Source organism: Oncorhynchus clarkii, chromosome 8 (genome assembly GCF_045791955.1).
Source record: "Oncorhynchus clarkii lewisi isolate Uvic-CL-2024 chromosome 8, UVic_Ocla_1.0, whole genome shotgun sequence".
Taxonomy (NCBI): Eukaryota; Metazoa; Chordata; class Actinopteri; order Salmoniformes; family Salmonidae; genus Oncorhynchus; species Oncorhynchus clarkii.
The window spans coordinates 4,557,586-4,583,892 of NC_092154.1; the positions used below are offsets into that span (position 1 = coordinate 4,557,586).

Consider the following 26,307-nt stretch of genomic DNA (forward strand, 5'->3'; position numbering starts at 1 on the left):
TTGCAGGATGTGGCTCGGCTGTAATAGTGGGGGTTGGGCCTGTTGCAGGATGTGGCTCGGCTGTAATAGTGGGGGTTGGGCCTGTTGCAGGATGTGGCTCGGCTGTAATAGTGGGGGTTGGGCCTGTTGCAGGATGTGGCTCGGCTGTAATAGTGGGGGTTGGGCCTGTTGCAGGATGTGGCTCGGCTGTAATGGTGGGGGTTGGGCCTGTTGCAGGATGTGGCTCGGCTGTAATAGTGGGGGTTGGGTCTGTTGCAGGATGTGGCTCGGCTGTAATAGTGGGGGTTGGGCCTGTTGCAGGATGTGGCTCGGCTGTAATAGTGGGGGTTGGGCCTGTTGCAGGATGTGGCTCGGCTGTAATAGTGGGGGTTGGGCCTGTTGCAGGATGTGGCTCGGCTGTAATAGTGGGGGTTGGGCCTGTTGCAGGATGTGGCTCGGCTGTAATAGTGGGGGTTGGGCCTGTTGCAGGATGTGGCTCGGCTGTAATAGTGGGGGTTGGGTCTGTTGCAGGATGTGGCTCGGCTGTAATAGTGGGGGTTGGGTCTGTTGCAGGATGTGGCTCGGCTGTAATAGTGGGGGTTGGGTCTGTTGCTCTGCTCAAGGCATGGGCATATGTCCTGTTGTCATGTTGAGGTCCTTCTCACACTCTCTCTCTCTCTCTCTCACTCTCTCCCACTCTCTCCCTCTCTCTCCCCTCCTCTCTCTCTCTCTCTCTCACTCTCTCCCTCTCTCTCCCCTCCTCTCTCTCTCTCTCTCTCTCAATTCAATTCAAGGGCTTTATTGGCATGGGAAACATGTGTTAACATTGCCAAAGCAAGTGAGGTAGATAATATATAAAGTGAATATATAAAGTGAAATAAACAATAAAAATTAACAGTAAACATTACACATACAGAAGTTTCAAAAACAATAAAGACATTACAAATGCCATATTATATATACATTGTTTTAACAATGTACAAATGGTTTCCACAAATGGTTTCTCTCTTTCTCTCTCCCCACCGCTCTCTCTCTCTCTCTCTCTCTCTCTCTCTCTCTCTCTCTCTGTCTCTCTGTCTCTCTGTCTCTCTCTCTGTCTCTCTCTCTCTCTCTCTCTGTCTCTCTCTGTGTGTGTGTGTGTGTCTTTCTCTCATATACCATGTCCCTTAGCAGTACACAGCAGGTGCCCTACACGCTTTAGAAGCCCTGCTGTGTGGAAACCTGGCTGTAGTCCTAGCTCTCTTTAGGAGCCCTGCTGTGTGGAAACCTGGCTGTAGTCCTAGCCCTCATTAGTAGCCTTGCTGTGTGGAAACCTGGCTGTAGTCCATCCAACTAGTTTAATACAGCTTATCCAACTAGTTTAATACAGCTCATCCAACTAGTTTAATACAGCTTATTCCGACTAGTTTGTAATCAAAAATACCTGTTCAATTCCAGGCATCAGGGTCCAGGGGGCTAGATTTGGGACATAACCCAGAGTAATTTCCTTGAGGTCACTGAACTTTGTGTACTTTAAAAAGTGTGTTGCTCTGAATCACTGATTAACCTGTTGCTTTGGAGTCAGTTAATACCTATTATCCAACTAGTTTAATACAGCTCATCCAACTAGTTTAATACAGCTTATTCAACCCTCCAACTAGTTTAATACAACTTATCCAACTAGTTTAATACAGCTTATCCAACTAGTTTAATACAGCTTATCCAACTAGTTTAATACAGCTTATCCAACTAGTTTAATACAGCTTATCCAACGAGTTTAATACATATTATTCAACTAGTTTAATACAATTTATCCAACTAGTTTAATACAGCTTATCCAACTAGTTTAATACAACTTATTCAACCATCCAACTAGTTTAATACAGCTTATTCAACCCCCAACTACTAGTTGGATTAGCTGGATAAGCTGTATTAAAGCTTATCCAACTAGTTTAATACAACTTATCCAACTACTTTAATACAGCTTATCCAACTAGTTTAATACAACTTGTCCAACTAGTTTAATACAGCTTATTCAACCATCCAACTAGTTTAATACAGCTTATTCAACCATCCAACTAGTTTAATACAGCTTATTCAACCATCCAACTAGTTTAATACAGCTTATTCAACCCTCCAACTAGTTTAATACAACTTATTCAACCATCCAACTAGTTTAATACATGTTATCAAACTTGTTTAATACAGCTTATCCAACTAATTTAATACAGCTTATCCAACTAGTTTAATACAGCTTATTCAACCATCCAACTAGCTTAATACATGTTATCCAACTAGTTTAATACAGCTTATCCAACTAGTTTGATACAGCTCATTCAACCATCCAACTGGTTTAATACAGCTTGTTCAACCATCCAACTAGTTTAATACAGCTTATCCAACTAGTTTAATACAATTTATCCAACTAGTTTAATACAACTTATCCAACTAGTTTAAAACAGCTTATTCAACCCTCCAACTACTAGTTGGATTAGCTGGATAAGCTGTATTAAAGCTTATCCAACTAGTTTAATACAACTTATCCAACTACTTTAATACAGCTTATCCAACTAGTTTAATACAACTTGTCCAACTAGTTTAATACAACTTATTCAACCATCCAACTAGTTTAATACAGCTTATCCAACTAGTTTAATACAGCTTATTCAACCCTCCAACTAGTTTAATACAACTTATTCAACTAGTTTAATACAGCTTAACCAACTAGTTTAATACAGCTTAACCAACTAGTTTAATACAGCGTATTCAACCATCCAACTAGTTTAATACAACTTATTCAACCATCCAACTAGTTTAATACATGTTATCAAACTAGTTTAATACAGCTTATCCAACTAGTTTAATACAGCTTAACCAACTAGTTTAATACAGCGTATTCAACCATCCAACTAGTTTAATACAACTTATTCAACCATCAAACTAGTTTAATACAACTAATCCAACTAGTTTAATACAGCTTATCCAACTAGTTTAATACATCTTATTCAACCCTCCAACTACTAGTTGGATTAGCTGGATAAGCTGTATTAAAGCTTATCCAACTAGTTTAATACAGCTTATCCAACTAGTTTAATACAGCTTATCCAACTAGTTTAATACAACTTATCCAACTAGTGTAATACAGCTTATTCAACCCTCCAACTACTAGTTGGATAAGCTGGATAAGATGTATTATAGCTTATCCAACTAGTTTAATACAACTTATCCAACTAGTTTAATACAGCTTATCCAACTAGTTTAATACAACTTATCCAAGTAGTTTAATAGAGCTTATCCAACTAGTTTAATAGAGCTTATCCAACTAGTTTAATACAGCTTATCCAACTAGTTTAATACAGCTTATACAACTAGTTTAATACAGTTTATTCAACCATCCAACTAGTTTAATACAGCTTATACAACTAGTTTAATACAGCTTATTCAACCATCCAACTAGTTTAATACAGCTTATCCAACTAGTTCAATACAGCTTATCCAACAAGTTTAATACATATTATTCAACTAGTTTAATACAGCTCATCCAACTAGTTTAATACAGTTTATTCAACCATCCAACTAGTTTAATACAGCTTATACAACTAGTTTAATACAGCTTATTCAACCATCCAACTAGTTTAATACAGCTTATCCAACTAGTTTAATACAGCTTATCCAACGAGTTTAATACATATTATTCAACTAGTTTAATACAGCTTATCCAACTAGTTTAATACAGCTTATTCAACCCTCCAACTAGTTTAATACAGCTTATCCAACTAGTTTAATACAACTTATCCAAGTAGTTTAATAGAACTTATCCAACTAGTTTAATACAGCTTATTCAACCCTCCAACTACTTTAATACAACTTATTCAACTAGTTTAATACAACTAATCCAACTAGTTTAATACAACTTATCCAACTAGTTTAATACAGCTCATCCAACTAGTTTAATATAACTTATTCAACCCTCCAACTCATTTAATACAGCCTATTCAACCATCCAACTAGTTTAATACAGCTTATCCAACTAGTTTAATACAGCTTATCCAACTAGTTTAATACAGCTCATCCAACTAGTTTAATACAGCTCATCCAACTAGTTTAATACAGCTTATTCCGACTAGTTTGTAATCAAAAATACCTGTTCAATTCCAGGCATCAGGGTCCAGGGGGCTAGATTTGGGACATAACCCAGAGTAATTTCCTTGAGGTCACTGAACTTTGTGTACTTTAAAAAGTGTGTTGCTCTGAATCACTGATTAACCTGTTGCTTTGGAGTCAGGGGCCTAAAGTAGTGCACTATGTAGGGAATAAGGTGCCATAGGGCTCTGGTCTAACGTAGTGCACTATATAGGGAATAGGGCCCTGGTCTAAAGTAGTGCACTAAATAGGGAATAGGGCTCTGATCAACAGTAGTGCACTATATTAGGGGGCTATTTGGGACGCACTTAGTGTCTTGTTTCCTAATTCCCATACCCCTGATGACGGAAGGGGGTGTGCACCTATCGACCAATCACAAGTCATCTGAGTTATGAGCCTGCTCTCTGGTTACTCGGGTCAGTCCGTGGTCGGCCCTGCCCTGCCTCTCCTCAGATACAAACAAACCTCAAAGTCAAACGAAGGGTGTGGAAAAACCAACATGTTGACACTGTAGGTCGAGTCACATGATCTGTAGGTCGAGTCACATGATCTGTAGGCCTTAATCACGTGATCTGTAGGCCTTAATCACGTGATCTGTTGTCCTAGTCACGTGATCTGTAGGCCTTAATCACATGATCTGTAGTCCTAGTCACATGATCTGTAGGCCTAATCCCCTAGAGTATTAACATAATATAAAATCCCCATCAGAATCTGTCTATTTAAACTAAAGACATATTTTTATTTGTATGGGCTGTGTCTCAGTCCGACACATTCGTCTATGGCTGCATTCCAAACACATAAAAATACACACTCTCCCCTCAGCCCTCAAATTAAGTGGACACCTCCGATGATCTATCATGAGTTAACACTTGCAGGGCGAGGGAGGAATGAAATCATTTTAAAACGAATCGCCTTTGCATGGAAATTCGTCATTGGTTTGTCCCAACGTAGTGTTTTCAGTCATCACGGAACCACCGGTGTCTGTTGTGTGTGCTTTATATGCGCTACAGTCAATTATGATTTAATTTCATATCTTGGACAAAAGACAATGCATCCGCGGACATCGAATACTAGCCATCTGACGATATCAGGTAAATTGAAAATTATAATGTGATGTCAGGGAAAGTTATGCGCTGGCTATCGTTTCCAAAAGAGAGACGTGTTTGTGCCATTATGTGTATTAGTAGCACAATTTCTAACTTATTCACATTCATTTTTACTTATAATGAATGAACTTACAACTTATGTAAGTTGACTCCATATTGATGTTAGTTTTAAGTTTTGGTAAAATTTTCTTTGAGATGTACAATCATCCAGAATTAAATGATGGGGTGTTTCAGGCCCTGGAGTGAACAGAATTCGATCACTCACACTCGGACCACAAACGAAGGCTGAGGGACTTAGGTTGCCAACTTTCCTTAGATGGCTAATTGTTTGGACCGACAGAAAAGATGGCCGCTGGGATCCCCCCAAGGGGCATATATATGGTGAGGGTAAGTGGACAAGCATATGTCTTTGACGTGTTTGGAATGCAGACCCCCCCCCCCCGTCTGTGGTGGGAAGTGGCAGAGCTACAGTGGTGTTTGTCAGACCAGGTGACATCCCCAAAATCGGTCTTCTCACAATAGCGTCGCGCATTCGATGGTGTTCTTCGTAAGTATTGTGTAAGTGGCTATATGAGAAGTGTATGATAATAAGGGTGTATTGTATGTATTAATGCGGAGTGTGTAATGTACCGTGTCTATTTTCTATACAGCAGTACCTGTGTTTAAGACAGTTTTCCCCTTGGGACATTTCCTGTGTATCATTTACTAAATCGTAATAAACATGGAAAAAAAAAAAGAATGCTACGCCTATATTTTGTACCAATTGACAGCAACACAAATGTATTTTCAGTGAACTGTTGCTTTGTTACAATGTTATGGGATTGTCAACAACAAAAAAAATATATATATAATTTAAGATACTTGCCAGAACATTTCTCTGGTAACAGTTTTACAGCACCTTAGCGTCATATGCCGTATTCCGTATTTTATCATAATGCTGCTCCCTACTCCCACTTGAGGTCCGTTGCCAAATATCAGCTCTGAGGTAATACATTACACAGTATGCCGGAATAACGTTTCTTACCACAATTACAGAAATCACTGGTTGACTCAGTATCATTTTTGTTATTTTTTTTTGCAAATAGACTGTGCAAGAAATTTGACTTCCAGACATTAGAGGAGGAGGTTTTTTAGTGGCATTTTTTTAGTTTTGTCACCTCTCCCTCATGTCCCTTCACACACAATAGTGATGAGCGACTTGAGTCATAACCCGCAGTCCGGACGGGTTACGGGTCATTCAATATTGCCTGGCTGAAGGGCGGGCGGGTTGAATAAAGAGAAACAGTACCTTAACATGTTTTATAAATGTATCATTCTTGTGCAATTTATATCTATAGGCTACATTGAGGGTTTTTCGGTCTTAGTGCATAAACCTAAATGTTAGGGTTTAACTGTACTCGCGCCAAATAGCCAACACAGCCAATCGCTAAATGATGCTGTGTGGTGATTGTGAGTGCCGGCTGTGTTGTGTGGTGATTGTGAGTGCCGGCTGTGTTGTGTGGTGATTGTGAGTGCCGGCTGTGTCGTGTGGTGATTGTGAGTGCCGGCTGTGTTGTGTGGTGATTGTGAGTGCCGGCTGTGTTGTGTGGTGATTGTGAGGCAGCAGTGCCGGCTGTGTTGTGTGGTGATTGTGAGGCAGCAGTGCCGGCTGTGTCGTGTGGTGATTGTGAGTGCCGGCTGTGTCGTGTGGTGATTGTGAGTGCCGGCTGTGTCGTGTGGTGATTGTGAGTGCCGGCTGTGTTGTGTGGTGATTGTGAGGCAGCAGTGCCGGCTGTGTTGTGTGGTGATTGTGAGTGCCTGCTGTGTTGTGTGGTGATTGTGAGGCAGCAGTGCCGGCTGTGTTGTGTGGTGATTGTGAGTGCCTGCTGTGTTGTGTGGTGATTGTGAGGCGCTATACAAATTCAACATTCACAAGATGGGATTTCAAAATAGGCCTTGTGGCACGTCAAGGGAACTGTAGCCTGCTGTTTAGATGGGTTAAATGGAAACTGAAATCTGGACACTGACTGTAGGTCTATAACTTCTCACATTACCTTAATAACTTCTGCAGAATTAAGCGTTTCTTGCAGTAAAATGATACTCCAATTGTAGGCTAAATTTGGACCTGGGAACAGGAGCGGAGAAATATGCTGAATTTATTTTTGCATCGTGAGAGAGCGCAATAGTCAGTTAGCACCTCTACAGATTGTATCTGTCTTCATCATAAAAGCAGATAGTACTCAAAATATATATATATATATAATCTTTCCCGTTTGTTTTTTTTTTGCTTTATTGTATTTTCCTCCCCTAAACGTATTTGCACCGCGAAAGATGACCGAGAACTTTACCGATGTCAACTAGATTTAAGCATTTATTCTATCGATCTATTTCATTATTCTGTTGAACAAGGGTTGATTTAGTCTTCTAGGGCAAAATATAATGACAAAAGATAAGCTGTATGTATCTAATTATAGACAAGTTGACTAACAAAAAGCCTTACAAAATGACGGAAATTATCAGCAGAAACTAAATCAGGCAACAACAAAAAATCCTGCACCCCCTGTCAAAAAATCGTTCTGCCGTATTTGACTGTAGCCTATAGTGCATGTTCTATATTTACGGGTTAGGTTTGAGTGGGGCCTCAGATTTTCACATATAGTCGTTGAGTTGGTGTGCCGGCTCAGTCAATATCCTGACAGAACACGCCCCTCATTGACGTCATGTGGGTGTGGACTCGGCGCGGCAGTGGGACCGCACCTCCGAGGCTCCGCCAATCCGAGGGGAAACCGGCTTCTCTTGAACCCAGATGGCTTCTGCTGATATATAACGCCTGGTGCTGAGACATAATTTATGAAAACTTACGAGCGTCGTATAGCTTGTCTAGCTGACAGCGAATAGGACGGACCAGCCAAACTTGGGGAGAAGCATACCTAACCAAGGCGCAAAGAAACAAGGAACAGACTATTTATTTGGTGAGTAAATAATTCATTTTAATGTATTAAGTTAAAGCAGATATGTTGTGTAAACTGAATTGTTTTTTTTTTTATTCTGGCGCAAATTAGAACTTTTATTTTAAGGACGTAATATAAATAACTATATTATAGAGACTGTCGCTTATTGTTAATATTTCTCGAAATCAGCAATCTAGTAGAATTCAAACAACTCGATCGATTCAACTGTTGGCACATCTAACCTTCGTTCCAAAAAAAGTATCCTAAGCAAATAAGACGACATAGAGAAGAAGATATTACAATAATGCTTGAAATTAAAACCTGCCAAAGTGATTTATAGCATTTCCGTTACGTGGCCGATACCCGGCCTTTGTTCGGTGTAGGCTTTTTCAATCAGTCCCAGGACACCGTTCATATGAACCAGTGTGAGGAGTTGGACCAAAGCCCGGTAGATGGCGATATTGAGCAGTTTCATCTTACCGTCCAAAGGGAATGTATTCATTTATTCCCCGTGGACCAATTTCTTACATTACACATTCTCCATTGAACTGCAAAGGCATCAATTTCCTCAACTCAATTTAATGGCGAGAAGGCGGGAAAAATAATTGATTGGCTGAAAGTGACATGCAACAACCGGGACTAGCATTACCTACTCTAGCATGGTGGTGGTAAATGGTGTGAACAAAGTACACATTTTCCCTGTTTTTTGTTGTTGTTGCCTTCTCTCTATTAAATAGAGTAAAGGAGGAAATTGACGCATTTGCAACTTGTATAGCCGCCTGCATGCATTCCCTTTGCACAGTAAGATGAAACGACTCAATAGTGCATATCAATATGTTACGTGTACATATCTACCTCAACGACCTCGTACTCCTGCACATCTACTTAATACAGGTACCCAGTGTCTATAGCCAAGTTATCATTACTCATTGTGTATTTATTATTACTGGTACCCAGGTGTCTATAGCCAAGTTATCGTTACTCATTGTGTATTTATTATTACTGGTACCCAGGTGTCTATAGCCAAGTTATCGGTACTCATTGTGTATTTATTATTACGTGTTATTAATTTTCTATTATTTCTCTATTTTTTTCTCTCTGCGTTGTTGGGAAGGGCCCGTAAATAAGCATTTCACTGTTAGTCTACACCTGTTGTTTACGAAGCATGTGACAAATAAACATTTATTTGAAACTCACGATCTATGGGAGCGTAACGGCACTCAGGGCCGGGTGCAACCTTGGTCAAGTAAGAGACAGAAATTAAACACATCCTTCTGTGTTCTAGAAGCTATAGCCTACTTCATAGTGATTCTGAACAACAACAAAAACATTGGCTGGGCTGAGCCTTAGCCTATAGGTATGCTGTGTTTAAATACAGTTGAAGTCTGAAGTTTACATACACCTTAGCCAAATACATTTGAACTCAGTTTTTCACAATTCCTGACATTTAATCCTCAGACACATTCTCTGTCTCAGATCAGTTTGAATCACCACTTTCTTTTAAGAATGTGAAATGTCAGAATAATAGTAGAGAGAATTAATTATTTCAGCTTTTATTTCTTTCATCACATTCCCAGTGGGTCAGAAGTTTACATATACTCAATTAGTATTTGGTATCATTGCCTTTAAATTGTTTAACTTGGGTCAAATGTTTCGGGTCGCCTTCCACAAGCTTCCCACAATAAGTTGGATTAATTTTGGCCTATTCCTCCTGACAGAGCTGGTGTAGCTGAGTCAGGTTTGTAGGCCTCTCCCCTCTTTTTCAGTTCTGCCCACACATTTTCTATAGGATTGAGATCAGGGCTTTGTGATGACCACTCCAATACCTTGACTTTATCGTCCTTAAGCCAGTTTGCCACAACTTTGGAAGTATGCTTGGGGTCATTGTCCATTTGGAAGACCCATTTGCGACCAAGCTTTTACTTCCTGGCTGATGTCTAGAGATGTTGCTTCAGTATATCCAAATCATTTTCCATCCTCATGAAGCCATCTATTTTGTGAAGTGCACCAGTCCCTCATGCAGCAAAGCACCACGAGCACATGATGCTGCCACCCCCGTGCTTCACGCTTGGGATGGTGTTCTTCGGCTTGCAAGCCTCCCCCTTTTTCCTCCAAACATAACGATTGTCATTATATGGCTAAACAGTTCTATTTTTGTTTAATCAGACCAGAGGACATTTCTCCAAAAGGTATGATCTTTGTCCCCATGTGCAGTTTGCAAGCCACAGTCTGGCTTTTTTGTGAGGGTTTTGGAGCAGTGGCTTCTTCCTTGCTGAGCGGCCTTTCAGGTTATGTCAATATAGGACTCATTTACTGTGGATGTAGATACTTTTGTACCTGTTTCCTCCAGCATCTTCACAAGGTCCTTTGCTGTTGTTCTGGGATTGATTTGCACTTTTCGCACCAAAGTACCTTCATTTCTAGGAGACAGAACGCGTCTCCTTCCTGAGCGGTATGACGGCTGTGTGGTCCCATGGTGTTTATACTTGCGTGCTAGTCTTTGTCCAGATGAATATGGTGCCTTCAGGTGTTTGGAAATTGCTCCCAAGGATGAACCAGACTTGAGGAGGTCTACAATGTTTTCTGAGGTCTTGGCTGATTTCTTTTGATTTTTCCATGATGTCACGCAAAGAGGCACTGAGTTTGAAGGTAGGCCTTGAAATACATCCGAAGGTACACCTCCAATTGACTCAAATTATGTCAATTAGCCTATCAGTAGCTTCTAAAGCCATGACATCATTTTCTGGAATTTTCCAAGCTGTTTAAAGGCACAGTCAACTTAGTGTATGTAAACTTCTGACCCACTGGAATTGTGATACACTGAATTTTAAGTGAAATAATCTGTTTGTAAACAATTGTTGGAAAAAGTACTTGTGTCATGCACAAAGTAGATGTCCTAACTGACTTGCCAAAACTATAGATTGTTAACAAGAAATTTGTGTAGTGGTTGAAAAACAAGTTTTAATGACTCCAACCTAAGTGTATGTAAACTTCCGACTTTAACTAAAGCCTCAGGCTATAGGAATGCTGCGTTTACATAGCCAGTCCTTGGCTCAACGTGTTCTCAGGGCATTTCGTATGATTCTGTACGTAAATCTTTAGTATACATTACGTTTTGTATGGTAGGCTTTGTATTAATTAGTGAATGTCTGTCATCCTTTCCGTATGATATGTTACAAATTGCAATTTGTACAGTATGTTTACGAATTTTCTAAATGTACAAATGGTACGAAAATGCAAAACGTATAATATGTTATGAAATCCAATTTGTTCTGGCTAATGTTAGATAGATGACTTAAGCTAACGTTAGCTAGCATTAGGGGTTTAGGTTAGGGGAAGCCAACATGGTAAGTAGTTAAATGCTGAAGTTGTCCGTGATGAGATTTGAACACACAACCCTCTGGGTTGCTAGAGGTTCTCAATGTGCTAGGCTTGGCTCAACAGATGGAGATGCATGAGGGCGCTAATTTACCTTGAAAGAGGAATTCATTCAGCGAGTAAAATGAGTACCAAGGACAATTTATTATGTTGCACTTGCAACTGTGGGGAAAATGAGGCCAATCACTACATGGCTACACTACACTATATGTTTGAATGTTCTTGGCAGACGCAGACCAATTGAACAGTGTTTATTGAATTAGACAAATTAGACTAGAGTTAGATACATTACGAGTCATAGCGGGACGAGAGCGAGTCATAGCGGGACGAGAGCGAGTCAAAGCGGGACGAGAGCGAGGACGAGAGCGAGTCATAGCGGGACGAGAGCGAGTCATAGCGGGACGAGAGCGAGTCATAGCGGGACGAGAGCGAGTCATAGCGGGACGAGAGCGAGTCATAGCGGGACGAGAGCGAGTCATAACGGGACGAGAGCGAGTCATAGCGGGACGAGAGCGAGTCATAACGAGACGAGAGCGAGTCATAGCGCGACGAGAGCGAGTCATAGCGCGACGAGAGCGAGTCATAGCGCGACGAGAGCGAGTCATAGCGGGACGAGAGCGAGTCATAACGAGACGAGAGCGAGTCATAGCGGGACGAGAGCGAGTCATAACGAGACGAGAGCGAGTCATAACGAGACGAGAGCGAGTCATAACGAGACGAGAGCGAGTCATAACGAGACGAGAGCGAGTCATAACGAGACGAGAGCGAGTCATAGCGGGACGAGAGCGAGTCATAGCGAGACGAGATCGAGTCATAACGAGACGAGAGCGAGTCATAGCGCGGCGAGAGCGAGTCATAACGAGACGAGAGCGAGTCATAACGAGACAAGAGCGAGTCATAGCTGCACCATATTTGCACATTGAGTGGTTTTGCACGCCTGCTACTATTATTTGCCCTAATGATTGTAGGCATGTGAAAACACTGAACCTGGAAAAAAGATATTGAATGGTCAGTGAACATCACCATATGAGGCATGTAATTAACTAAATGTATTTAAATTCAGGCTGCAATATGTTATCGGTGTATCAATACACCCAGACACTACAAAGATACAGGCATCCTTCCTAACTCAGTAGCCAGAGAAGAAGGACACCACTCAGGGATTTCCCCATGTTGCCAATGGTGACTAAAAAACAGTTAGACTTTAATGGTTGTGATTCTATTTCTATTGTTTAATTACCATTTTCATTGTATTATTTCACTAATCCTGCATGTTGGAGTGGGGGAGGCTGAGATTTCACTGTACCCTGTAATCTCACCTGCAACCCACACAGTTAAACGATCTGACGCTGATAGAAGAAAACTGAGGACGGATCAACAATATTGTAGTGACAGTACTCTAATTGACAAAGTGAAAAGAATTAGGCCTGTACAGAAAATGCATCTCATTTGCAAAAAATATGGCGAGGCAATTAACATTTTGTCCTGAATACAAAGTGTTATGTTTGGGTCAAATCCAATAAAACACATTACTGAGTAGCACTCTCCGTATATTCAAGCACAGTTGTGGCTGCATCATGTTATGGGTATGCTTGTAATTGTTAAGGACTGGGGAGTTTTTCAGAACAAAAAAATAAACAGAAACATGCAAAATCCTAGAGGAAAACCTGATTCAGTCTGCTTTCCACCAGACACTGGGAGATGAATTCACCTTTCAGCAGGACAATAAGTTAACCCCCTAAGGTCGATGTCCGCACCCACGCGGAAATCTAAATATATATATTTTTTAATCCCCAGCAATATCCGTCAGTTTAAGCTATCTGTTTTTTTTGCATTGGAATGCGTCTCAATCCACCACAAGCCTATGTTGCACTTCCTCATCTGCTGTGACAGAGCTAGAGCAGTGTTGGTCAGACCTTGAGACACTCCGAAAATTTGCCTTCTCACAAAATCGTCTGTAGCGTTCGAACGGTTTGGCCTACAGGGTCTCATCTGTGGAAAGTTGAGACTCTGACAAACACAATTCCTTATTTTGCTCTAAGACCCCCACAAGCATCTGAAGTCGGTACAGCCGATCTGACAACTTCTGTCTGTAGCGTCCCAACATCTTAATATGTGCAAAGGTGAGACTCTCAGGAACACATACATGTCAATTGTTTTGCTCTAGGATTTTATGACAGACATTCCTCTAGTGTAAAGTATTCAGATTTCTTGTGTACTTTCTGCCCCCCCCCCCCCCCCTTCTGTTTATATTTTTTTTTATTAAACTTTTATTTATTCAGCCCAATACCTTTAGCCCATCTGAGGTCTGATGCTGCAAATTAGCAAAATATTGATGGTGGATCAATGCATCTGATTGATGATCTAATATGTTTTAATTGTATCTGTAGCTAGCAAATAAAAACATTTATTATAGGTAATGTATTCTGAACCATGAGTTTGAGTCCTTGACAACAAAAGCATTCTACTTATTTGTAAAGTATTCAGGTGAGTGGGGTCCTTACAATGCCCTCCCATCCTCCTCCTTTAGGTGACTGTCAAGATGCCTGTTATTAGAAATCTCAGCAAGGTGGCTAAGCAGGCCCTCCTGAACCCAGGATCTGGCTGTCAGCCAATCACAGTGGCCGTACGGACCATCAACTTCTCACCCCGCCAGGTCACCTCGGACGCCAGCTTCCACTCCGTGTCCTTCTCCGAGACGGACCACCCCAAGGTTCTCATCACAGGTAAGACCAATCAATGAATCCCTCAGTTAAGACCCCCCCCATCTTCCTCTAACAACTCTCAAGCTAGCTGTAGTCTGTGGGACGAACCTCAATAACACAATTTCTCTCTGAATAAGATGAGCTTTGTCTAACTGAACATTAACAAGGATTCTCAAGCAACAGACAGGCATGGCTCTATTTGTTGGAAGCAAACCTTAATTACACAACCTTACAACCTAACACAATAGGACCTCTATCTATGGTTTATCTAAGTAAAGACACGTTGTCTAACTTAACCTAAACGAGACTCCCAAGCAACAGATAGCTGTATTGATGAAGAGGTTGGTTTGTTGTGTGAACAGAACATCTGTAGGTGTGAAGCTAGGGCCTCTCCTTCTCCGATGTAGATTCTCTATGCCTGACTTAACCTGACGTATCCTGATCTCCACGGCAACCCTGTCGTCATGTTGCTGATCTGTAACGATACTGTCTCTAATGTCCTCTAATAGTAATATCTTTTGTCTTTTGTCTCTGTCTATGTCTCTGTCTCTCTCTGTCTCCCTCCCTCCCTCTTTCCCTCCCTCAGGCGGCCTTGGACAGTTGGGGGTAGGGCTGGCTAAAAGGTTGAGGTAAGACCATTACAGTGTTCTGTAATAGCGTATGCTTGCCCTTCTACAAGTGTTGCTGTTTATTAACAGTATATACATATGGTATACATGGCATACATTAATTTAGGATCATATTTGGATGCTTATTATTAGTACTTAATCTAGGTCCCACTTAAAACAAACTACAACTTATAAAGCCTTTGTATAGCATACATAAAGCCTTCAAAGCACTGTGGTAACCCAGTGATCAAGAGCCAACCACTGAACGTAGTCTTTAGGAGGGAATGTTTTAGTCAAGCTTCCTCTTCTTCTTCTTCTTCTTGTGTTTTTAAATGTAACTTCCTGTTTCCCAGGAAGCGGTTTGGAAACAAGAATGTAATCCTGTCAGATATCAGAAAGCCTCCAAGCCACGTTTTCTACAGCGGTGAGTGATACACAACATGTCAACACAATATAACCTCTCAGACGTTATACACAGTTTCAAGCATCTGCTGATCTAGGATCAGTTTAGCCCTTTAGATCACAGTGAACAACCAAGATTTCACGGACAGAGGGGACCTGATCCTAGATCAGCACGCCTACTCTGAGACACTTAAGAGTATTACTCAATTGGTCTGTTGTGAATACGGTGTGACGTCTGAGAGGTGAGACTACAGGCACACAATGGCATGTGTTGAAGTAGGATGGTGGTTTACTGTGCTACTGAAGTCGACCGGTCTGTCTATCTACCGATCTGGCTGTATTTGCATCACACTGGGTTGACGTCAGACTAGGTTGTTCTAGGTTGTTCATTCACCAGACTGTAAATATTCTGTTGGCGTCTGATCAGCTCACCAGCTAACGGGCTAAATTACGGTGTTACTAGGGCTTTTTCGGTGACCGTATTTCCACCACACAGGCGAGTCATGAAGGCAGTCAAATTCCACTTGACCGTTTATTCAATAATTAGTCTTCTCCAAGCTCTGATGCTGCTGATGGTCATTAGTAGCCTACTAAACTTGTTAACTGCCTGGTACTCACCACTCTATTGTCCCTCTAATCACTCTGACATCAATGTGAATGTATTTGAAAATTTAAACACTTCATGAGAGCCCATGAGCTCATGTTGCATAACATTTCAATAGGCTATGCAATTGCGTGATAAAATAGTGTGGTGGCCTCTATTAAAAAGAGGAGGATCCCATCAGCTTTCTATAGGCTAGGCCTACTATTATGTATTTCTCAACTTTCCTGATATTAAGCACATTGCTTATCTTTACAACAGGAGTATAGCCTACCTGGCTGGCATGGAAATTAAACCACAGGGAAAATCACATTTTTTTCCCGCTGCCCCTGTTTCAGACAGGTGAATCATAATGGTCCATTTTTAATCAAACAAATTTCACAATTCATAAATATTATTTAGTATATGTAAAGACAAGATTAAATCAAGAATAGTCTGATGGGTGACAATATTAGCCTATCACTTGTGAATTATATATTATCACGTATGAATGATGCCCAGAATAAGAAATATAAGAAATAATGCTTTTTTTGCAACTTTTTTTAATCATCGTCGCACACCTCATGTAGCCTTGCCCATAAGCCTATATGTTTTAATAAGGTTTGTATCACAACTAAAGTGGCCAAATAACTTCTTAAAATGAAGCACATTAATCCGCTTTATAAGGGGTGTAGAGCCTAACTACATACATAAACAGCAAGTGAGTTTCAAGTTTGGGGAAGATAATGTTGACCATAAAAATTCACCTTTATAATAAAAGCATAACATGCATGGTCACATTTGCGTTCTCTTTTGATAATGGTGATTTCCGCTAATGAAACATTAGCGCTTGAAACCTTCTACCATGTACCTACTTCTACCTACTGCCATGTACCTACTTCTACCTACTGCCATGTACCTACTTCTACCTAGTGCCATGTACCTACTTCTACCATGTACCTACTTCTACCTACTGCCATGTACCTACTTCTACCTACTGCCATGTACCTACTTCTACCATGTACCTACTTCTACCTAGTGCCATGTACCTACTTCTACCTACTGCCATGTGAGCATTGCAGCATAATATGGAGAAATAGACTAATAGTTAATCAATATTGAAAGTTAACTGTTTTGATCTGTTGCGTCAGCCACATTGCTAGTGGTTGTATTAATTTGGGCTCTATCTATCTGTTGCGTCAGCCACATTGCTAGTGGTTGTATTAATTTGGGCTCTATCACATCCCACAATTGTCCCAGACTATGTTTGGAATATTTATTTCTCTCACAGAATAGAATAGGTCAACTTTTGTACTATGGGGATAGTAGATTGACAGAGGCTAGTGTTTTTGCTGTTCGTTAGGCCTACTCATCTTAGTTGGCTGACGAAAAGTAAATGTGGACAGTTCTTCCAATATCTTCAATATGCGCCTTGGAATTGGATAAGGATGCGTTCCCAATGTGTCTGTCTTCACTTGTAGCCTGTGAGAAAGACCCGAGTCGCATCATGCAACCTTACAATGTATAAGAATCAAAATACCTGTGTCTTTGTTAACCTCTCGACACAGAATAGCTGCATGTGCAACACTCCCTCAAATCGTTTGGAGAAAATATCAGTTCGATTTTATTCAGCTTTTTTTTCAATTGATCAGGACCTAACATAAGGACAACTCAGAATATGCTATTCTGTTCTTCTGAAATAACTAAAATGTCTTCATATCATGTGTCATGTCTACTCCCTCTCCCCCTCTCTGGCGCTCGTTGTCGCCAGTTTTTTCATTATTATGCACACCTATCACCATTGTTACGCTCACCTGCACCTCACGAGACTCACCTGGGCTCCATCACCTCCTTGATTACCTCCACTATATCTGTCACTCCCTTTGGTTCTTTCCTCAGGCGTTATTGTTTCTGGTTGTATGATTAATGTCTGTACACTACTCATGTTTCTCGTTTTGTTCCATGTTCATTTATTTACTAAATTCACTCCCTGTACTTGCATACCGTTTATTAGCGTAGAAGTTACAGAATAACGCCTCACCAAAGGGAAGAAACAGTTTTTTTTTACTGGTGACATCGGGTCCATGGGCCGCTCCCAGAGTTACCAGAAGACATTACAATTATACTTGGGGCTTTAAGTGAGACCACTGTTTTATATTGATGCTTGTTGTTTCTATGGTGCTTCCTGTTTCTCCTCAGGCCCCTTCATCTACTCTGATATCCTGGACTATAAGAACCTGCGTGAGATTGTGGTGAACAACCGCATCACGTGGTTGGTCCATTACAGTGCCCTGCTCAGCGCCGTGGGAGAGGCCAACGTATCTCTGGCTCGCGACGTCAACATCACTGGTGAGCAATGGAGAAACCGTCATCTTGGCTCAGCCTAGATCCTTGCCACACCAAAGCTTCCTTTTAACCTGGCCTGGGAGGTGCCCAAAGAGAGTAACTGTGAACTTCCTGTTTCTCAGGTCTCCACAACATCCTGGACATTGCAGCGGAGCACGGCCTGCGTCTGTTCGTCCCAAGCACCATCGGAGCCTTTGGGCCCACCTCACCCCGGAACCCGACCCCTGACCTCTGTGTCCAGAGACCCAGGACCATCTATGGAGTCTCCAAGGTTCATGCAGAGCTCATGGGAGAGGTGAGATAAAAACACATGAATACAGAAGAAATTACCAATCAGCATTCAGCCTCAAGCCATTCAACCTCAGTCCAGAACCAGAATCACTTTAATTCCCCATTTACATGTACCAAGAATTTGACCTGGTGAATTTGACCCCTTCAAATCATCTGAAATCGTTGGTCTGTAATGTCGCTATAAGTGAAACATCCTAACTCTTATTGCCTGTCATCCCTCCAACAGTACTACCACCACCGCTACGGCCTTGACTTCCGCTGTCTGCGCTACCCAGGAATCATATCTGCTGACTCACAGCCTGGAGGAGGAACGACAGGTGAGTTAGAGAGACCCCCCCCCCCCCCCCCACACACACACACACACACACACACCAAAGCGGAACACCAGGCTCCTCACTGTCATAACTCTATTTGAGTCCACCCCTCCTGACTTCAACGTGTCGTTGGGGGTTATCTAACAGGGACATGTTATAGAACGTCTGCCTCCTGACTTCAACGTGTCGTTGGGGGTTATCTAACAGGGACATGTTGTAGAACGTCTGCCTCCTGACTTTAACGTGTCGTTGGGGTTTATGTAATGGGGACATGTTCTAGAACATTATCGTTATGGCCTTCGGCAATTTTAGCCAGGGTGATGATGTGAGAACGTGATGCAGTATGTAACCCATGTCTCAACCCCTGCCCTCCTCGACACACCCCTCCCACCATGCTTGGTAACCTCACTTTGGGACGGGGTTGTGGTTGTTGCTTTGGTAACTGTAAGGAAGTTAGTCTTGTCTATGCCAGGATATTCCTGAATGTCCTGTTTCTGTAGCCAGTATGAGGCAGCTTGATGTACAAGCTAGTAAACCCCCTGGACACAGCCTGGTCTCATACACTAGACGTAACACTGGACACTCAAATTAGTATGACATGTTACGTTTGGTATGGTTACATAAGACAGATGGTTACTTAAGGCAAAAACGAAAGTAGGGTGGTTGGGCGTATAATGCGATCGTTTAGCAACCCGAAGGTTGCAAGTTCGAATCTCATCACAGACAATTTTAGCTAATTAGCATTTGTTCACCTACTTGCTACTTTGCAACTACTTAGCATGTTAGCTAACTCTTCCCCTATCCCTAACCTTATCCCTTTAACGTAACTCCTAAACTTAACCCTTCTAGCTAACCCTTTAACCTAAACCTAACCTTAACACGAACCCCTAGCCTAGCTAACATTAGCCAGCTAGCTAACATTAGCCACCTAGCTAGATTACGTAACATATCATACGTTTCACAAATGGTGTTCCGCTTTGGTGTGTGTGTGGGGGGGGGGGGGGGGGGGTCTCTGTACGCTTTCTGTAAGGTAACAAGGTCAGATTGCAGCTCTAACATAGCCTGGTGAACAGTTGGGACAATGGGAATACATAACAGCATCTGCATACAGATGACTGTTACAAGTTAACAGAAAGACCAATATTATTTCTAGAAGTAGTCAAGAGAACCTAGGATTATCTAGACCTGGTGGATTATCTAGACCTGGTGGATTATCTAGACCTGGTGGATTATCTAGACCTGGTGGATTATCTAGACCTGGTGGATTATCTAGACCTGTTGGATTATCTAGACCTGGTGGATTATCTAGACCTGGTGGATTATCTAGACCTGGTGGATTATCTAGACCTGGTGGATTATCTAGACCTTTATGGTACGCTATTTGTAATATCCGGAAAACTAGACATAACGCCATCGAAGATCACACTTTTTAAAACATTTGTTTACCGTTATTTAAGTCAGTTATGAACAAATTCTTATTTACAATGACGGCCTACCGGGAAACAGTGGGTTAACTGCCTTGTTCAGGGGAACAGTGGGTTAACTGCCTTGTTCAAGGGGCAGAATGAAGCAATGTGCAGAAGAGAAGCAATGTGCTTAATATTAGTAAAGTTGAGAAATAAATATAGTAGGCCTAGCCTATAGAAAGCCGATGGGACCCTCCTCTGTTTGCTCTCGTAATTGCGTAACCTATTGAAGTGTTGCGCAACATGACTAATAGGAGCAGTTATATCATTCCCATGCATCAACCAGCTACGAGGAGCCGAATCCCACTGGATCAGCTGATCCTATTCACTGGCTCTTATGAAAGTGTTCGATTTGATTTTCCATCGCATTTGCATTGATGTCAGAGTGGTTAGAGGGACAATAGAGCCCTGAGTACCACGCCATTGGTGACCTGATGGATGGACAATAGAGCCCTGAGTACCAGGCCATTAGGACCTGATGGAGGGACAATAGAACCCTGAGTACCAGGCCATTAGGACCTGATGGAGAGACAATAGAGCCCTGAGTACCAGGCCATTAGGACCTGATGGAGGGACAATATAGCCCTGAGTACCAGGCCATTAGTGACCTGATGGAGGGACAATAGAGCCCTGAGTAGCAGGCCATTAGTGACCTGATGGAGGGATAATAGAGCCCTGAGTACCAGGCCATTAGTGGCCTGATGGAGGGACAATAGAGCCCTGAGTACCAGGCCATTAGTGACCTGATGGAGGGACAATAGAGCCCTGAGTACCAGACCGTTAGGACCTGATGGAGGGACAATAGAGCCCTGAGTACCAGGCCATTAGGACCTGATGGAGGGACAATAGAGCCCTGAGTACCAGGCCATTAGGACCTGATGGAGGGACAATAGAGCCCTGAGTACCAGACAGTTTTGGAGACACCTAGTTACAGTGACTCAACAGTCACGACGAATTTGACTCGTGACTGTGGTGGTCAACAGCCCTATCTTAGTGTGTATACTCTAAATAGATTGAAAGTCATCAATTACAATGATCAGACCAAACCTATCTAAACCTCTCCTCTCCTCCTCCCTTTCTCCAGACTACGCGGTAGCCATATTCCATGATGCCGTCAAAACGGGGAAGTTTGAGTGCAACCTGAAGCCAGACACGCGGCTGCCCATGATGTACATCGACGACTGTCTGCGTGCCACCGTGGAGATGATGGAAGCGCCCGCAGACACCCTCTCCATGAGGACCTATAACATCAACGCCATGAGCTTTACCCCTGAAGAGCTGGCTCAGGAGGTCCAGAAACAGCTGCCGGACCTGGAGGTCACCTACGACATCGATCAAGTCAGACAGGCCATCGGTAAGATCAATACATTTAATTGATCCTTTATTCAGACTGGTTGGTTGGGTGGGTTGCAAAATTCCTATTTCCTGAAAATCTAGTTGGAGGATTCCTTCCTGATTCTGGCAATCATCCAACTGGGGATTTCTGGGAATTTTGCGAAAAGTTATCCTGATACTGGTGGGTGATACCATTGAGATCGAAGATCGATGAACGAGGGAGCCTTGTCTAAATGCACCACTGAAGGGTCTTTCGAGATTCTCTTGAACTTCCAAGCATTTATATTTGAGTTAAATGTAGAAACTAGCAACAAAAGTCTCATGTGACAATTTTACTAACTACTTTACAGCCTTTAGAGTAAGAAGACATTATTTTAGCAGACGCTCTTACCCAGAGAGACTAGCAGACGCTCTTACCCAGAGAGACTAGCAGACGCTCTTACCCAGAGAGACTAGCAGACGCTCTTACCCAGAGAGACTAGCAGACGCTCTAACCCAGAGAGACTAGTAGACGCTCTTACCCAGAGAGACTAGCAGACGCTCTTACCCAGAGAGACTTAGTCAGTGAGTCATTTAGCAGACACTGTTATCCAGAGAGACTTAGTCAGTGAGTCATTTAGCAGACACTGTTATCCAGAGAGACTTACAGTCAGTGAGTCATTTAGCAGACACTGTTATCCAGAGAGACTTACAGTTAGTGAGTCATTTAACAGACACTCCGATCCAGAGAGACTTACAGTCAGTGAGTCATTTAGCAGAAGCTCTTACACAGAGAGACTTACAGTCAGTGCATTCTTAAGGAAGCTAAGTGAGACGGACAACCACATATAGTAAGCAAATGTTTCCTCAATAGCTATTTGTCAGCGAAGTCAGTGCCAGTAATAAAAGACATTCACATTATGAACAAGCCCCCAACATTATGAACACGCCCCCTACATTATGAACACTCCCCCAACATTATGAACAAGCCCCCAACATTATGAACACGCCCCCAACATTATGAACACGCCCCCAACATTATGGGCACGCCCCCAACATTATGAACATGCCCCCAACAAAACGGATCCTCTTCTCTTTTCTCCCTTTTCAGCTGACAGCTGGCCAATGAACTTTGACGACTCTAACGCGCGGAACGACTGGGGCTGGAAACACGACTACGACCTCCCGGAGCTCGTCCAGACCATGCTCAACTACATCGGCTCAGACTCGCGCATCGCACAGACCAACTGAGGGGCCAGCGGTGGGTGACGTGCTTCTCGGTGGCGTGCTGCTCATAGTGTCATGCTGGATTAGTGTTGTTTCTTTGTACATACTGTAAAAAAACATTGTTATAGAGGAGGGAGACACGTGGTCTATGAAGACTTGTTAGAGAGGAGGGAGAAACGTGGTCGTAAAAAGACTGTTGTTAGAGAGGAGGGAGAAACATGGTCTGGAAATAGTCACTGTTTTCTCTCTCTCCTCTCTTTGTCTTTGTTTGTCTTTGTCTTTCTCTGTATTTCTCTGTCTGTTTCCGTCTGTCTCAGTCTGTGTGGCAGAACAAGCTACTACAATGTAAAGGTTGGTCGTGCGAGAAATAGACGTTTGACTCTCCCCTTCTGGGAAAAGGGATTAGAACACAGGGTCTGAGAGAACATGTTTAGATTAAACATCTCATAGAGGTTGACTTGCACGGCTTTGCATTGTTCACTCTATTGTACCATTGTGACATTTTCAAGGCAAACAATCAAAGAATGTAGCGTTGGTCAATCTTAAGGGCTTGAACCCTTCTTCTCTCTGTGGCGAGCTATGTAAAGGCTATTGTAAAGGGGTTAACGATTGTATAATTGTTTTTGATAAGAGCTGAGAATTCAGGTATCAGAGGGCCTAAATGTATGGCCATAATCACATTAAGTTTAAGTTTGACTAATATATAAGCATTGTAATTTGATGCAGTTTAGAGTAAGAGAGAATGATTGAAACCCTTTAAAATCTTGTATTATTTTTTATCATTGAACAGTTATAATTCTGCGTTTTAATATCGATGTGTGGAAGCACACATTGAGTACCAGCTCACATTTTTCTATTATTTCATGTTATTTCAGCTGGGTTTTGTTTTTCCCACTGATTTCATTCTTGTATGTATTCTGTCTGCTGGTGATAACTGACTGGGAATGATGTTGAATCAATGTGCTCCTTGCACTGCTTGTATGTAAAGTGTGAATGTTCCACAAATGACTCTCAAACGACTCCCTAGATAGTGTCCACCATATTCCTTAAATATTCCCTATACACTATAAAAGGGATTTGCCATTTGGGATGCGTCCTATTTGACTGTTTCCGTTAGTTCGTAAGTGACCTGTCAGGGATGTCCGTTTTCACTCCGTCTGTTCGCCAAAACGGGTCCATGTGGATGTTATTAAAAAGGGAAATGGTTTTGTGGTGGTTGTATGTTTTTCTTTTCGGATGCTATCGTTGTAAATGACTTCAATGCTTTCTGTGTGTAAGTCTGGAAACAAATGTGTGTTCTTTCAATCACAAATCTGCTTTGTCATTACAGTATCTCTTTTCTGTATCCTCTTAATATGCCATGTATTTGTTAGGGACCGTGTACAACATGCCATTGCACCATCTTTATATAGATAGTTCATTTTCATCTGTAGTCCCTGGGCAGAAAACAGTCAACATTAAAACATCAATACAATCCTACAGTATAACGCACTGTTTTTCTCCTCACTGTTACAATGTAAACAGACTCTACCTTTAATTTTCCTCCTCACTGTTACAATGTAAACAGACTCTTCCTTTTCACTGCATCACCAGGCATTTATTTGATTAACATTTGACTGACAATTTGGTTAAATAAATAAATAAAAAACAAGACTGGGTAGCTACTGCGGTGAACCTGAAGCATAAGGAGGGGCTGCGATGAACCAGTGTTACGTTGAGCCATGTACTCTGGACAACAGTCATGACAGCTCCTGTATGAGCCAAGGAATGTTAAGCTGTTCCAAGGTGTTAATGGTGTCCTGTAAAATACTATAGGGTAGGAACATCAATGTAATCAAAACACGCAATGACACGTGACTGACTTTTACTGCACTATGTACAGCCCTAGTCTATGGATTTCACACGACTGGGAATCAGAAAACCAGTCGGTATCTGGTGTGACCACCATTTGCAGCGCCACACATCTCCTTCACATAGAGTTGTGGCCTGTGGAATGTTGTCCCACTCCTCTTAAGTTGGGGCGGCAGGGTAGCCTAGTGGTTAGAACGTTGGACTGGTAACCGAAAGGTTGCAAGATGAAATCCACCAAGCTGAAAAGGTAAAAAAAATCTGTCATTCTGCCCCTGAACTAGGCAGTTAACCCACTGCTCCTAGGGTGTCATTGAATATAAGAATTTGTTCTTTAATAAAAGCTCAGTTACTGGATATTGGCGGGAACTGGAACCCACTTGTCAATCCAGAGCATTCCAAACGTGCTCAATGGGTGACATGTCTGGTTAGTATGCAGGCCATGGAAGAACTGAGACATTTTCACCATCTAGGAACAGATATTTTTATTTTATTGTATTTCACCTTTATTTAACCAGGTAGGCTAGTTGAGAACACCTTTATTTAACCAGGTAGGCTAGTTGAGAACACCTTTATTTAACCAGGTAGGCTAGTTGAGAACACCTTTATTTAACCAGGTAGGCTAGTTGAGAACACCTTTATTTAACCAGGTAGGCTAGTTGAGAACACCTTTATTTAACCAGGTAGGCCAGTTGAGAACACCTTTATTTAACCAGGTAGGCAAGTTGAGAACACCTTTATTTAACCAGGTAGGCTAGTTGAGAACACCTTTATTTAACCAGGTAGGCCAGTTGAGAACACCTTTATTTAACCAGGTAGGCTAGTTGAGAACACCTTTATTTAACCAGGTAGGCTAGTTGAGAACACCTTTATTTAACCAGGTAGGCTAGTAGAGAACACCTTTATTTAACCAGGGAGGCTAGTAGAGAACACCTTTATTTAACCAGGTAGGCCAGTTGAGAACACCTTTATTTAACCAGGTAGGCCAGTTGAGAACACCTTTATTTAACCAGGTAGGCTAGTTGAGAACACCTTTATTTAACCAGGTAGGCTAGTAGAGAACACCTTTATTTAACCAGGTAGGCTAGTAGAGAACACCTTTATTTAACCAGGTAGACCAGTTGAGAACACCTTTATTTAACCAGGTAGGCCAGTTGAGAACACCTTTATTTAACCAGGTAGGCTAGTTGAGAACACCTTTATTTAACCAGGTAGGCTAGTAGAGAACACCTTTATTTAACCAGGTAGGCTAGTAGAGAACACCTTTATTTAACCAGGTAGGCTAGTTGAGAACACCTTTATTTAACCAGGTAGGCTAGTTGAGAACACCTTTATTTAACCAGGTAGGCCAGTTGAGAACACCTTTATTTAACCAGGTAGGCTAGTTGAGAACACCTTTATTTAACCAGGTAGGCTAGTTGAGAACACCTTTATTTAACCAGGTAGGCTAGTTGAGAACACCTTTATTTAACCAGGTAGGCTAGTTGAGAACACCTTTATTTAACCAGGTAGGCTAGTTGAGAACACCTTTATTTAACCAGGTAGGCTAGTTGAGAACACCATTATTTAACCAGGTAGGCCAGTTGAGAACACCTTTATTTAACCAGGTAGGCTAGTTGAGAACACCTTTATTTAACCAGGTAGGCTAGTTGAGAACACCTTTATTTAACCAGGTAGGCCAGTTGAGAACA

At 41.9% G+C, this 26,307-nt stretch overlaps 1 protein-coding gene across 1 annotated transcript; it reads left to right on the top strand.

The window, feature by feature from the left end:
- Positions 1 to 7,958: 7,958 nt before the first annotated feature.
- LOC139414879 (L-threonine 3-dehydrogenase, mitochondrial-like) lies at positions 7,959 to 24,247 on the top strand. The gene is made up of 9 exons (XM_071162476.1): positions 7,959 to 8,158; positions 14,046 to 14,241; positions 14,807 to 14,849; positions 15,182 to 15,252; positions 18,010 to 18,159; positions 18,279 to 18,451; positions 18,674 to 18,764; positions 21,312 to 21,581; positions 22,653 to 24,247. The coding sequence occupies exons 2-9, from the start codon at positions 14,058 to 14,060 to the stop codon at positions 22,790 to 22,792; spliced, it is 1,122 nt and encodes a 373-aa protein (XP_071018577.1). The 5' UTR covers positions 7,959 to 8,158; positions 14,046 to 14,057; the 3' UTR covers positions 22,793 to 24,247.
- Positions 24,248 to 26,307: the final 2,060 nt, after the last annotated feature.